This window comes from Nerophis ophidion, linkage group LG06 (genome assembly GCF_033978795.1).
Source record: "Nerophis ophidion isolate RoL-2023_Sa linkage group LG06, RoL_Noph_v1.0, whole genome shotgun sequence".
Lineage (NCBI taxonomy): Eukaryota > Metazoa > Chordata > Actinopteri > Syngnathiformes > Syngnathidae > Nerophis > Nerophis ophidion.
This window is the reverse complement of record NC_084616.1, coordinates 20,025,036-20,041,055: the sequence shown is the minus strand read 5'-3', so window position 1 is coordinate 20,041,055 and position 16,020 is coordinate 20,025,036. Positions and strand designations below refer to the sequence as shown.

Genomic DNA, 16,020 nt, shown 5'->3' with positions numbered 1-16,020 from the left:
AGGACTGCAGGACCTTCGTATTGTGAGGCAGACGCACGAGAAAGCGAAAATGTCCCCATTAATTTGAGCGAGGATGAAAAATTTCTGGATGAGGATAATGAGAGTGAAGGACTAGAAAAAAGAAAAAAAAAGCCGAGGGCAGTTAGCGCGATTCAGATGTTATTCGACACATTTACTAGGATAATTCTGGAAAATCCCTTATCTGCCTATTTTGTTACTAGTGTTTTAGTGAGATTAAATAGTACCTGAAAGTCGGAGGAGTGTGGCCACGGGTGTGTTGACCGCCAGTGTTTCTGAGGGAAGCCACGCAGCTACAGCAGGACACAAGCTCCGCTGATGTCTCCAGTAAGAGCCGACTTATTATCAATCAATCAATCAATGTTTACTTATATAGCCCTAAATCACTAGTGTCTCAAAGGGCTGCACAAACCACCACGACATCCTCGGTAGGCCCACATAAGGGCAAGGAAAACTCACACCCAGTGGGACATCGGTGACAATGATGACCCAGTGGGACGTCGGTGACAATGATGACTATGAGAACCTTAGAGAGGAGGAAAGCAATGGATGTCGAGCGGGTCTAACATGATACTGTGAAAGTTCAATCCACAATGGATACAACACAGTCGCGAGAGTCCAGTCCAAAGAGGATCCAAGACACAGCAGCGAGAGTCCCGTTCACAGCGGAGCCAGCAGGAAACCATCCGAAGCGGAGGCGGATCAGCAGCGCAGAGATGTCCCCAGCCGATACACAGGCGAGCAGTACATGGCCACCGGATCGGACCGGACCCCCTCCACACGGGAGAGTGGGACATAGAAGAAAAAGAAAAGAAACGGCAGATCAACTGGTCTAAAAAGGGAGTCTATTTAAAGGCTAGAGTATACAAATGAGTTTTAAGGTGAGACTTAAATGCTTCTACTGAGGTGGCATCTCGAACTGTTACCGGGAGGGCATTCCAGAGTACTGGAGCCCGAACGGAAAACGCTCTATAGCCCGCAGACTTTTTTTGGGCTTTGGGAATCACTAATAAGCCGGAGTCCTTTGAACGCAGATTTCTTGCCGGGACACATGGTACAATACAATCGGCAAGATAAGATGGAGCTAGACCGTGTAGTATTTTATACGTAAGTAGTAAAACCTTAAAGTCACATCTTAAGTGCACAGGAAGCCAGTGCAGGTGAGCCAGTACAGGCGTAATGTGATCAAACTTTCTTGTTCTTGTCAAAAGTCTAGCAGCCGCATTTTGTACCAACTGTAATCTTTTAATGCTAGACATGGGGAGACCCGAAAATAATACGTTACAGTAGTCGAGGCGAGACGTAACAAACGCATGGATAATGATCTCAGCGTCTTTAGTGGACAGAATGGAGCGAATTTTAGCGATGTTACGGAGATGAAAGAAGGCCGTTTTAGTAACGCTTTTAATGTGTGCCTCAAAGGAGAGAGTTGGGTCGAAGATAATACCCAGATTCTTTACCGTGTCGCCTTGTTTAATTGTTTGGTTGTCAAATGTTAGAGTTGTATTGTTAAATAGAATTCGGTGTATAGCAGGACCGATAATCAGCATTTCCGTTTTTTTGGCGTTGAGTTGCAAAAAGTTAGCGGACATCCATTGTTTAATTTCATTAAGACACGCCTCCAGCTGACTACAATCCGGCGTGTTGGTCAGCTTTAGGGGCATGTAGAGTTGGGTGTCATCATCATAACAGTGAAAGCTGATACCGTATTTGCGTATGATGTCACCTAGCGGCAGCATGTAGATGCTGAAGAGTGCAGGGCCAAGGACCGAACCCTGGGGAACTCCACACGTTACCTTAACGTAGTCCGAGGTCACATTGTTATGGGAGACACACTGCATCCTATCAGTAAGATAAGAGTTAAACCAAGACAGGGCTAAGTCTGACATACCAATTCGTGTTTTGATACGTTCTAATAAAATATTATGATCGACGGTATCGAAAGCAGCGCTAAGATCGAGGAGCAGCAACATAGATGACGCATCAGAATCCATCGTTAGCAATAGATCATTATTACCACAATTTTCTCACCGAAACCTGCCGGTCGACATGTGGTCGGGATCCATGTTCGCTTGACCGCTATGATCCATAGTAAAGCTTCACCTCCGGGAATTTTAAACAAGGAAACACCGTGTGTTTGTGTGGCTAAAGGCTAAATGCTTCCCACCTCCACCTTTCTACTTTGACTTTTCCATTATTAATTGAACAAATTGCAAAAGATTCAGCAACGCAGATGTCCAGAATACTGTGTAATTATGCGATTAAAGCAGACTACTTATAGCTTGGATCGGGCTGGAAAAAAAACGTCACGCGGACACGTCATCATTCCGCAACGTTTTCGACAGAATACCTCGCGGGAAATTTAAAATTGCAATTTAGTAAACTAAAACTATCAGTTTTAGTGGGTTTCAGTAGGCCTTTAAACCACTAATTATGGTTCTTGGGCGCTTTTATGTGTTTTCGGTACTTTTTCTTTTTGGCCGTTTTTGGGCCATTTTTGTGTTCGGCTTTGCTAAGTTGATTGGCAACACTAAATTGGCCCTATTGTGTGAATGTGAGTGTGAATGTTTTCTGTCTATCTGTTTTGGCCCTGCGATGAGGTGGCGACTTATCCAGGGTGTACCAGCGACCCCTCGCCCCCGACCCTAAAAAGGACAAGCTGTAGAAAATGGATGGAGGTTGATAAGTTGTTGACACAAGCGAGGAGCTGTTTGCACTCTCCTTGCCAGCATTATGGGGATTGCAGCCAGATATTCCCATGGAAATATAAAAAAAAAGCGCCGGGGATGCCGTGCCGGCACAGAGATGAAGGAGCGGAGAAGGAAATTAAAAATTAAAAACATTTTAAAAATTTACAATTTCCCTGGTGGATCAATAAAGTTTGTCAAAGTCTAGGCCTTCATTTTGAACATGGAATAATATACAAGCAAAATATGTTCCTTTTTTTGTTTTACATATATTACTGATTTTCAGAAGAAATTAAACTGCTTAATTAATGTGTTAAGCACAAAATACATGATCGCTAAAACACTTTTTCACTCGAGTTTAATTTTTTCCTTTATTACCTTTTGTGTTATTTATTTCACCCCATATTTCTTCCCACTACCACACCTCAAGTTGGAGTCTTTAATCTCGTTATATGCAAATATAATGACGATAAAGTCCATTCTATTCTATTCTATTCTATACTATTCTTCTATTTTCAAAAAAAGCAGGTATGTGCTTGCAAAAGTTTTTTGTGCTCAAAATCTGCCTTTGGAACCTCAAAATTAGGCATCAATGGAACTTTATACAAAATAACATCCATCATTATTTTATAACACTTGTATCATCATCTCGCGTTAATGCGTCAAACCCAAAAAAAATACGTGGAATAAAAGGTCAAAGAGGTGAAAAGCAATGTTGACTTTAAAACTGTCATTGCTCCAAAAAATAATAATGAATCAAAATCAATGTTGTTATGAATTATTGACATATTTAAAACCACAATTATTTCCATCAAATATTACTTTGAGAAATATTTTTGGGGAAAGTATTGCATATTTTTGTGTTCGCAATATTAAAAAAGTTTTCTTTGACAAAAAGGGCATAAAACCAAATGTATAAAAGAGCAGGGGTCACCAACGCGGTGACCCCTGCTCTAAAATAGCAGCACTTACCAGTGAGCTGCCTCTATTTTTTAAATTGTATTTATTTACTAGCATGCTGGTCCTGCTTTGCTCGACATTTTTAATTCTAAGAGAGACAAAACTCAAATAGAGTTTGAAAATCCAAGAAAATATTTTAAAGACTTGGTCTTTACTTGTTTAAATAAATTCATTTATTTTTTTACTTTGCTTCTTATAATTTTCAGAAAGACAATTTTAGAGAAAAAATACAACCTTAAAAATCATTATAGGATTTTTAAACACATATACCTTTTTACCTTTTAAATTCCTTCCTCTTCTTTCCTGACAATTTAAATCAATGTTCAAGTATTTATACATTTTTTTATTGTAAAGAATAATAAATAAATTTTAATTTAATTCTTCATTTTAGCTTCTGTTTTTTTCGATGAAAAATATTTGTGAAATATTTCTTCAAATTATTATGATTACAATTCAAAAAAAATATTCTGGCAAATCTAGAAAATCTGTAGAATCAAATTTAGATCTTATTTCAAAGTGGATTTTAACCTATTCAAAACATGTCATCAAAATTCTAAAATTAATCTTAATCAGGAAAAATTACTAATGATGCTCCATAAATATTTTTTTATTTTTTTTTCAAAAAGATTAAAATTAGCTAGTTTTTTTCCTCATTTTTTTCGGTTGAATTTTGAATTTTAAAGAGTCAAAATTGAAGATAAACTATGTTTCAAAATTTAAGTTTTCATTTTTTTAATCATTTATTCTCTACAAAAAAACTTCCGTAAAAGGAAAAAAAAAGTACGACGGAATGACGAACAGAAATACGCATTTTTATATATATATATATGTATTTATTAAAGGTAAATTGAAAAAATTGGCTATTTCTGGCAATTTATTCAAGTGTGTTTTAAACTGGTAGCCCTTCGCATTAATCAGTTCCCAAGAAGTAGCTCTTGGTTTCAAAAAGGTTGGTGATCCCTAATCTAGAGATTTAAGCATTGACAGTAAAAAAATTAAAATATGACTTATTTTTAGCTTTTTTTTTTTATTTGGGTTCTGTTTTGGATAACCAGGTGTTTTTGTGAGAAACTGTCTTTGCTCAAAAATAATAATGATGTTAACAGTTATTGACCTATTTAGTAAGGCTTTGTGTTCGCAATTTTAAAAAGTGTTTTTTTTTTTTTTTTTTTTACAGAAAGGGCAGAAAACAAAAAAATTAAATATAAAAAATTTATAAAATGCCGGATAGATCTGAAGTTGATCTAGAAATGTAATTATTGAAAGTAAAAATGAAAAAAATTGACTTATTATAGCATTTTATGATTGGGGCTCTCTTTTGGATACCCAAGAGTTTTAGTGGGATTTTTTTATTTTCAAAAAATTGTCATTGTTCAAAAATAATTATGAATTAAAATCAATGTCGTCATTAATAATTGACCTATTTAGGACTCCTATATTTTCGCATCAAATATTATCATTTTAAATATTTTTTGAGGGGAAAAGATTGAATATTTTGTGTTCGCAATTTTAAAACGTTTTTTTTTTTTTTTACAAAAAGGACATAAAACAAAAAATAAAACATAAAAAATTTATAAAATGCCAGATGGATCTGAATTTGATCTACAGGTTTAATTATTGAAAGTAAAAATAATAAAATATGACTTATTTTTAGCACTTTTGTGATGGGGCTCTCTTTTGGATACTCAAGAGTTTTAGTGGGATTTTTTTATTTTCTAAAAATTGTCATTGCTCAAAAATAATCATGAATTAAAATCAATGTTGTTATTAATAATTGACCTACTTAGGACTCCTTTAACTTCACATCAAATATTACAATTTTAAATAGTTTTTGAGGGAAAAAGATTGCATATTTTGTGTTTGCAATTTTAAAAACTTTTTAGGGACAAAAAGTGCATTAAACAAAAAAAAAAAAAAACATAAAAAATTTATAAAATGCCGGATAGACCTGAAGTTGATCTAGAGATTTAATTACTAAAACTGAAAATAAAAAAATATGACTTATTTTTGCACTTTTATGATTGGGGCTCTCTTTTACATACAGAAGAGTTTTAGTGGGATTTTTAAAATTTTCTAAAAACTGTCATTGTTCAAAAATAATCATGACGTAATTAATAATTGACATATTTAGGACTCCAATTACTTCACATCAAATATTACAATTTCAAATAGTTTTTGAGCGAAAAAGATTGCATATTTTTTGTTTGTAATTTTAAAAAGTTTTTGGGGACAAAAAGTGCATAAAACAAAAAAATTAAACATACAAAATGTATAAAATGCCGGATAGACCTGAAGTTGATCTAGAGATTTAATTATTGAAATAAAAAATAAAAAAATATGACTTATTTTAGCACTTTTATGATTGGGGCTCTCTTTTGGATACCCAAGAGTTTTAGTGGGATTTTTTTTTATTTTCTAAAAACTGTCATTGTTCAAAAATAAACATGAATTAAAATCAATGTTGTTACTAATTATTGACCTATTTAGGACTCCAATTACTTCACATTAAGAGTTACAATTTCAAATAGTTTTTGAAGGGAAAAGATTGCATATTTTGTGTTTGCAAATTTAGAAAGTTTTTTGGGACAAAAAGTGCATAAAACAAAAAACTAAAACATAAAACATTTATAAAATGCCGGATAGACCTAAAGTTGATCTAGAGATTTAATTATTGAAAGTCAAAATAAAAAAAATATGACTTATTTTCAGCACTTTTATGTTTGGGGCTCTCTTTTGGACACCAAAGAGTTTTAGTGGGATTTTTTATTTTTTAAAAACTGTCATTGTTTAAAAATAATCATGAATTAAAATCAATGTTGTCATTAATTATTGACCTATTTAGGACTCCAATTACTTCACATCAATTGTTACAATTTCAAATAGTTTGTGAGGGAAAAAGATTGCATATTTTTTGTTCGTAATTTAAAAAAATAATTTTGGACAAAAAGGGCATAAAACTTAAATATAAAACATAAAACATTTATAAAATGCCGGATAGATCTGAAGTTGATCTAGAAATTTAAGTATTGAAAGTAAAACTTAAAAAATATGACTTATTTTTAGCACTTTTATGATTGGGGCTCTCTTTTGGACACCAAAGAGTTTTAGTGGGATTTTTTCTTTTCTAAAAACTGTCATTGTTTAAAAATAATTATAAATTAAAATCAATATCGTCATTAATAATTGACCTATTTAGGACTCTTATAACTTCACATCAAATATTACAATTTAAAAAAATTTGGAGGGGAAAATATTGCATATTTTGTGTTCGCAAATTTAAAACTTTTTTTTTTTTGACAAAAAGGACATAAATCCAAAAAATAAAACATAAAAAATGTATAAAATGCCTGATCCGACATTGATCTAGAGATTTGAGTATTTAAAGTAAAAGATTAAAAATTTGACTTAATTTTAGCACTTTTATGATTGGGGCTCTCTTTTGGATACCCAAGAGTTTTAGTGGGATTGTTTTCTTTTCTAAAAACTGTTATTGTCGTCAATAAAGTCAATGTTGTTATCAATTATTGACCTATTTAGGGCTCCAATTACCTCAAATCAAATATTACAATTCCAAATGTTTTTTTGAAAGGAAAAGATTGCATTTTTTTGTGTTTTTGCTGTTAAAAAAACTGGGTTTTATTTTCCAAAAAGGACATAAAAAAATTACTTTATATTGACAAATAAACCTAAAGTTGATCTATAGATGTAAGCGTTAAATAATGAATATGGATAATAATATGACTTATTTTTTTTACATTTTCATGACTGAGATCCTTCCAAAATTCTGAACAAAATGTTAAAAAGTGCATTTAAATTTTTTTAAATTGTATTTGGTTTTGTCGAACAAAATACCACAATGACCGCCGCCTGCTTCCATCTTTCTTTTTTGTCAATAATTAATTGTTATTAATGTTTGTCTTCAGATGGAACGCGAGAAGGTGACCCTGCTCTCCACCCTGCAAGACTCCCAGAAACAACTGGAGCAGGCCAACGGTGCTCTGTCCCACCACCAGGAGAAGGTGAACCGCCTGACCGAGAACCTCAACGCCATCCGGAAGCTTCAGGCCAGCAAGGAGCGCCAGTCGGCCCTGGACAACGAGAAGGAACGCGACAGCAACGAGGACGGAGACTACTACGAGGTGGACATCAACGGACCGGAGATCCTGGAGTGCAAGTACAAGGTACCTGGACCGGGAGAGCTGAGGCTTAACAACTTCAGGTCCGGGTTCAGTTTGCGTGATCTCTGCCTTCTTAGGTGGCCGTGTCAGAAGCCGGGGAACTGAAGGAGGAACTGAAGACTCTGAAGGCGGAATACCAGACCTGTCAGTCGCGTTACCAAGAGGAGCGCACGCGGCTGGAGAGCCATGTCAGCTCACTTGGAGAGAAGCTGAGCTCTCTGGAGAAGACCAGTGGTCTAGAGAAGGAGGAGAAGGTCAAGCTGGAGAAGGAGCTGCGCAAGGTGCGTGCAAGGAAATGACTTATGGCGTAACTTTCCGAAAAATGTTTGGGCTCCCTCATTTTTGGCGTAACTTTCCGACAAATGTTTGGGCTCCCTCATTTTTGGCGAAATTTTCCGACAAATGTTTGGGCTCCTTCATTTTTAGCATGACTTTCCGATAAATGTTCGGGTTCCCTCATATTTTGGCGTAACTTTCTGACAAATGTTAGGGATCCTTCATTTTTAGCATGACTTTCCGATAAATGTTCGGGTTCCCTCATATTTTGGCGTAACTTTCTGACAAATGTTTGGGCTCCCTCATTTTTGGCGTAACTTTCCGCCAAATGTTTGGGCTCCTTCATTTTTAGCATGACTTTCCGATAAATGTTCGGGTTCCCACATATTTTGGCGTAACTTTCTGACAAATGTTAGAGATCCCTCATTTTTAGCATGACTTTCCGATAAATGTTCGGGTTCCCTCATATTTTGGCGTAACTTTCTGACAAATGTTTGGGCTCCCTCATTTTTGGCGTAACTTTCCGACAAATGTTAGGGATCCTTCATTTTTAGCATGACTTTCCGATAAATGTTCGGGTTCCCTCATATTTTGGCGTAACTTTCTGACAAATGTTTGGGCTCCTTCATTTTTGACGTAACTTTCCGCCAAATGTTAGGGATCCTTCATTTTTAGCATGACTTTCCGATAAATGTTCGGGTTCCCTCATATTTTGGCGTAACTTTCTGACAAATGTTAGGGATCCTTCATTTTTAGCATGACTTTCCGATAAATGTTCGGGTTCCCTCATATTTTGGCGTAACTTTCTGACAAATGTTAGGGATCCTTCATTTTTAGCATGACTTTCCGATAAATGTTCGGGTTCCCTCATATTTTGGCGTAACTTTCTGACAAATGTTTGGGCTCCCTCATTTTTGGCGTAACTTTCCGACAAATGTTAGGGATCCTTCATTTTTAGCATGACTTTCCGATAAATGTTCGGGTTCCCTCATATTTTGGCGTAACTTTCCGACAAATGTTAGGGATCCTTCATTTTTAGCATGACTTTCCGATAAATGTTCGGGTTCCCTTATATTTTGGCGTAACTTTCTGACAAATGTTTGGGCTCCTTAATTTTTGACGTAACTTTCCGCCAAATGTTAGGGATCCTTCATTTTTAGCATGACTTTCCGATAAATGTTTGGGCTTCTTCATTTTTTACGTAAATTTCCGCAAATTTTTTTGGGCTCCTTCATTTTCGAGAGAACTTTCCGAAAAATGTTTGGGCTTCTTCATGTTTTGACGTAACTTTCCGACATGTTTGGGTTTCCTCATGTTTTGACGTTACTTTCCGACAAATGTTTGGGCTTCTTCATTTTTGACGTAACTTTCTGACAAATGATTGGGTTCTCTCATTTTTGAAGTAACTTTCCGACAAATGTTTGGGCTTCCTCATGTTTTGACGTAACTTTCCGACATGTTTGGGATCCTTCATTTTTGGCGTAACTTTCCGAAAAATGTTTGGGCTCCCTCATTTTCGGCGTAACTTTCCAAAAAATGTTTGGGCTCCTTTATTTTTGACGTAACTTTCCGACAAATGTTTGAGGTCCCTCATTTTTTAAGTAACTTTCCGACAAATGTTTGGGCTGCTTCATTTTTAGCATGACTTTCCGATAAATGTTCCGGTTCCCTCATATTTTGGCGTAACTTTCTGACAAATGTTTGGGCTCCCTCATTTTTGGCGTAACTTTCCGACAAATGTTAGGGATCCTTCATTTTTAGCATGACTTTCCGATAAATGTTTGGGTTCCCTCATATTTTGGCGTAACTTTCTGACAAATGTTTGGGCTCCTTCATTTTTGACGTAACTTTCCGCCAAATGTTAGGGATCCTTCATTTTTAGCATGACTTTCCGATAAATGTTTGGGCTTCTTCATTTTTTACGTAAATTTCCGCAAATTTTTTTGGACTCCTTCATTTTCGACAGAACTTTTCAAAAAATGTTTGAGCTTCTTCATGTTTTGACGTAACTTTCCGAGATTGTTTGGGTTCCCTCATGTTTTGACGTTACTTTCCGACAAATGTTTGGGCTTCTTAATTTTTGACGTAACTTTCTGACAAATGATTGGGCTCCCTCATTTTTGAAGTAACTTTCCGACAAATGTTTGGGCTTCCTCATGTTTTGACGTAACTTTCCGACATGTTTGGGATCCTTAATTTTTGGCGTAACTTTCCGAAAAATGTTTGGGCTCCCTCATTTTCGGCGTTAACTTTCCCAAAAATGTTTGGGCTCCTTTATTTTTGACGAACTTTCCGACAAATGTTTGAGATCCCTCAATGTTTTAAGTAACTTTCCGACAAATGTTTGGGCTGCTTCATTTTTAGCATGACTTTCCGATAAATGTTCGGGTTCCCTCATATTTTGGCGTAACTTTCTGACAAATGTTAGGGATCCTTCATTTTTAGCATGACTTTCCGATAAATGTTCGGGTTCCCTCATATTTTGGCGTAACTTTCTGACAAATGTTTGGGCTCCCTCATTTTTGGCGTAACTTTCCGACAAATGTTAGGGATCCTTCATTTTTAGCATGACTTTCCGATAAATGTTCGGGTTCCCTCATATTTTGGCGTAACTTTCTGACAAATGTTTGGGCTCCTTCATTTTTGACGTAACTTTCCGCCAAATGTTAGGGATCCTTCATTTTTAGCATGACTTTCCGATAAATGTTTGGGCTTCTTCATTTTTTACGTAAATTTCCGCAAATTTTTTTGGGCTCCTTCATTTTCGACAGAACTTCCCGAAAAATGTTTGGGCTTCTTCATGTTTTGACGTAACTTTCCGACATGTTTGGGTTCCCTCATGTTTTGACGTTACTTTCCGACAAATGTTTGGGCTTCTTAATTTTTGACGTAACTTTCTGACAAATGATTGGGCTCCCTCATTTTTGAAGTAACTTTCCGACAAATGTTTGGGCTTCCTCATGTTTTGACGTAGCTTTCCGACATGTTTGGGATCCTTCATTTTTGGCGTAACTTTCCGAAAAATGTTTGGGCTCCCTCATTTTCGGCGTAACTTTCCAAAAAATGTTTGGGCTCCTTTATTTTTGATGTAACTTTCCGACAAATGTTTGAGATCCCTCATTTTTTAAGTAACTTTCCGACAAATCTTTGGGCTGCCTCAATTTTGGCGTAACTTTCGGACAAATGTTTGGGCTTCCTCATTTTTGACGTAACTTTCCGACAAATGTTTGGGATCCTTCATTTTTGGTGTAACTTTCCGACAAATGTTTGAAATCCCTCATTTCTTAAGTAACTTTCCGACAAATATTTGGGATCCTTCATTTTTGGCGTAACTTTCCGACAGATGTTTGGGCTGCCTCATTTTTTGACGTAACTTTCCGACAAATGTTTGGCTTTCTTCATTTTTGACGTAACTTTCTGACAAATGATTGGGCTCCCTCATTTTTGAAGTAACTTTCCGACAAATGTTTGGACTTCCTCATGTTTTGACGTAACTTTCCGACATGTTTGGGATCCTTCATTTTTGGCGTAACTTTCCGAAAAATGTTTGAGATCCCTCATTTTTTAAGTAAGTTTCCAAAAAATATTTGGGATCCTTCATTTTTGGTGTAACCTTCCGACAAATGTTTGGGCTGCCTCATTTTTTAAGTAACTTTCCGACAAATGTTTGGGCTTCCTCATTTTTGACGTAACTTTCCGACAAATGTTTGGGATCCTTAATTTTGGCATAACTTTCCGACAAATGTTTGAAATCCCTAATTTTTTAAGTAACTTTCCGACAAATATTTGGGATCCTTCATTTTTGGCGTAACTTTCTGACAAATGTTTCGGCTGCCTCCTTTTTTAAGTAACTTTCCGACAAATGTTTGGAATCCCTCATTTTTGGCGTAACTTTACGACAAATGTTTGGGCTCCCTCATTTTTGGCGTAACTTTCCGACAAAAGTTTGGGATCCTTCATTTTTGCCGTAACTTTCCGGCAAATGTTTGGGCTCCCTCATTTTTGAAGTAAATTTCCGACAAATGTTTGGGATCCTTCATTTTTGGCGTACCTTTCCGACAAATGTTTGGGCTCCCTCATTTTTTAAGTAACTTTCCGACAAATGTTTGGGCTTCCTCATGTTTTGACGTAACTTTCCGACATGTTTGGGTTTCCCTCATGTTTTGACGTAACTTTCCGACAAATGTTTGGAATCCCTCATTTTTGGCGTAACTTTCCGACAAATGTTTGGGATCCTTCATTTTTGGCGTAACTTTCCGACAAATGTTTGGGTTCTCTCACTTTTGGCGTAACTTTCCGAAAAATGTTTGGGCTCCCTCATTTTTGGCGTAACTTTCCGACAAATATTTGGGCTCCTTCATTATTGGCGTAACTTTCCAACAAATGTTTGGGCTTCCTCATTTTTGAAGTAACTTTCCGACAAATGTTTGGGCTCCTTCATTTTTGAAGTAACTTTCCGAAAAATGTTTGAGCTCCCTCATTTTTGGCGTAACTTTCCAACAAATGTTTGGGATCCTTCATTTTTGGCGTAACTTTCCGACAGATGTTTGGGCTGCCTCATTTTTTGACGTAACTTTCCGACAAATGTTTGGGCTTCTTCATTTTTGACGTAACTTTCTGACAAATGATTGGGCTCCCTCATTTTTGAAGTAACTTTCCGACAAATGTTTGGGATCCTTCATTTTTGGCGTAACTTTCTGACAAATGTTTCGGCTGCCTCCTTTTTTAAGTAACTTTCCGACAAATGTTTGGAATCCCTCATTTTTGGCGTAACTTTACGACAAGTGTTTGGGCTCCCTCATTTTTGGCGTAACTTTCCGACAAAAGTTTGGGATCCTTCATTTTTGCCGTAACTTTCCGGCAAATGTTTGGGCTCCCTCATTTTTGAAGTAACTTTCCGACAAATGTTTGGGATCCGTCATTTTTGAAGTAACTGTCCGAAAAATGTTCGGGCTTACTCATTTTTGGCATAACTTTCCAACAAATGTTTGGGCTCCTTCATTTTTGGCGTAACTTTCCGAAAAATGTTTGGGCTCCCTCATTTTTGGCGTAACTTTCCTACAAATGTTTGGGATCCGTCATTTTTGAAGTAACTGTCCGAAAAATGTTCGGGCTTACTCATTTTTGGCATAACTTTCCAACAAATGTTTGGGCTCCTTCATTTTTGGCGTAACTTTCCGAAAAATGTTTGGGCTCCCTCATTTTTGGCGTAACTTTCCAACAAATGTTTGGGATCCGTCATTTTTTAAGTAACTTTCCGAAAAATGTTCGGGGTTACTCATTTTTGAAGTAAGATTCCGAAAAATGTTTGGGCTCCTTCATTTTTGGCATAACTTTAAGAAAAATGTTTGGGCACCCTCATTTTTGGCATAACTTTAAGAAAAATGTTTGGGCACCCTCATTTTTGGCGTAACTTTCAGACAAATGTTTGGGATCCTTGATTTTTGACGTAACTTTCCGACAAATGTTGGGTCTTCCTCATGTTTTGACGTAACTTTCCGACATGTTTGGGTTCCCTCATTTTTGACGTAACTTTCCAACAAATGTTTGGTAACTTAATTTTTGACGTAACTTTCCGACAAATGATTGGGCTCCCTCATTTTTGAAGTAACTTTCCGACAAATGTTTGGTCTTCCTCATGTTTTGACGTAACTTTCCGACATGTTTGGGTTCCCTCATGTTTTGACGTAACCTTCCAACAAATGTTTGGGCCCCCTCATGTTTTGACGTATTTTTCCGACATGTTTGGGTTCCCTCGTGTTTTGACATAACTTTCCGACAAATGTTTGGGCTCCCTCATTTTTGGCGTAACTTTCCGACAAATGTTTGGGCTCCCTCATTTTTGGCGTAACTTTCCGACAGATGTTTGGGCTCCCTCATTTTTGGCGTAACTTTCCGACAAATATTTAGGATCCTTCATTATTGGGGTAACTTTCCGACAAATGTTTGGGCCTCCTCATTTTTGAAGTAAATTTCCGACAAATGTTTGGGATCCTTCATTTTCACGTAAGTTTCCGAAAAATGTTCGGGCTCCCTCATTTTTTAAGTAACTTTCCGACAAATGTTTGGGATCCGTCATTTTTGAAGTAACTGTCCGAAAAATGTTCGGGCTTACTCATTTTTGGCATAACTTTCCAACAAATGTTTGGGCTCCTTCATTTTTGGCGTAACTTTCCGAAAAATGTTTGGGCTCCCTCATTTTTGGCGTAACTTTCCAACAAATGTTTGGGATCCGTCATTTTTTAAGTAACTTTCCGAAAAATGTTCGGGGTTACTCATTTTTGAAGTAAGATTCCGAAAAATGTTTGGGCTCCTTCATTTTTGGCATAACTTTAAGAAAAATGTTTGGGCACCCTCATTTTTGGCATAACTTTAAGAAAAATGTTTGGGCACCCTCATTTTTGGCGTAACTTTCAGACAAATGTTTGGGATCCTTGATATTTGACGTAACTTTCCGACAAATGTTGGGTCTTCCTCATGTTTTGACGTAACTTTCCGACATGTTTGGGTTCCCTCATTTTTGACGTAACTTTCCAACAAATGTTTGGTAACTTAATTTTTGACGTAACTTTCCGACAAATGATTGGGCTCCCTCATTTTTGAAGTAACTTTCCGACAAATGTTTGGTCTTCCTCATGTTTTGACGTAACTTTCCGACATGTTTGGGTTCCCTCATGTTTTGACGTAACCTTCCAACAAATGTTTGGGCCCCCTCATGTTTTGACGTATTTTTCCGACATGTTTGGGTTCCCTCGTGTTTTGACATAACTTTCCGACAAATGTTTGGGCTCCCTCATTTTTGGCGTAACTTTCCGACAAATGTTTGGGCTCCCTCATTTTTGGCGTAACTTTCCGACAAATGTTTGGGCTCCCTCATTTTTGGCGTAACTTTCCGACAAATATTTGGGATCCTTCATTATTGGGGTAACTTTCCGACAAATGTTTGGGCCTCCTCATTTTTGAAGTAAATTTCCGACAAATGTTTGGGATCCTTCATTTTCACGTAAGTTTCCGAAAAATGTTCGGGCTCCCTCATTTTTTAAGTAACTTTCCGAAAAATGTTTGGGATCCGTCATTTTTGACGTAACTTTCCGACAAATGTTTGGGCTCCCTCATTTTTTTAGGAATTTTCCGACAGCTGTTTGGGCTCCTTCATGTTTTGACGTAACTTTCAGACAAATGTTTGGGATCCCTCATTTTTTAATTAACTCTCCGACAGCTGTTTGGGCTCCTTTATTTTTGACGTAACTTTCCGACAAATGTTTGGGATCCGTCATTTTTGGCATAACTTTCCAAAAAATGTTCGGGCTTACTCATTTTTGGTATAACTTTCCGAAAAATGTTTGGGCTCCTTCATTTTTGGCGTAACTTTAAGAAAAATGTTTGGACACCCTCATTTTTGGCGTAACTTTCCGACAAATGTTTGGGATCCCTCATTTTTGCCGTAACTTTCAGACAAATGTTTGGGATCCTTAATTTTTGACGTAACTTTCCGACAAATGATTGGGCGCCCTCATTTTTGAAGTAACTTTCCGACAAATCTTTGGTCTTCCTCATGTTTTGACGTACCGTAACTTTCCGACATGTTTGGGTTCCCTCATTTTTGAAGTAACTTTCCAACAGATGTTTGGGCTCCTTCATGTTTTGACATAACTTCCATACATGTTTGGGTCCCCTCACATTTTGACGTAACTTTCCGACAAATGTTCTGGCCCCCTTATGTTTTCACGTAACTTTCCGACAAATTTTTGGGTTCCCTCATATTTTGACATAACTTTCCCACAGATGTTTGGGTTCCCTCATATTTTTCTCGTAACTTTCCGACAAATGTTTGCGTTACCTCATATTTTGACGTTACTTTCCAAAAAATGTTTGGGATACCTCATTTTTGACGTAACTTT

The 16,020-nt window shown here is 36.7% G+C and overlaps 1 protein-coding gene across 4 annotated transcripts in view; it reads left to right on the top strand.

Annotated features, from left to right (window-relative positions):
- The window catches only part of LOC133554344 (protein bicaudal D homolog 2-like), a 120,779-nt gene that overhangs the window by 88,490 nt on the left and 16,269 nt on the right, over positions 1 to 16,020 (top strand). For all 4 annotated transcript variants that reach the window (XR_009807098.1, XR_009807097.1, XR_009807096.1 and 1 more), the window contains exons 6-7: positions 7,589 to 7,846; positions 7,921 to 8,124. Coding sequence is in view for 1 of the 4 variants with exons in the window: in XM_061902955.1 (XP_061758939.1) it covers positions 7,589 to 7,846; positions 7,921 to 8,124 (462 nt within the window). In the remaining 3 variants the exon portion in view is untranslated. The remainder of the gene's footprint in view (positions 1 to 7,588; positions 7,847 to 7,920; positions 8,125 to 16,020) is intronic.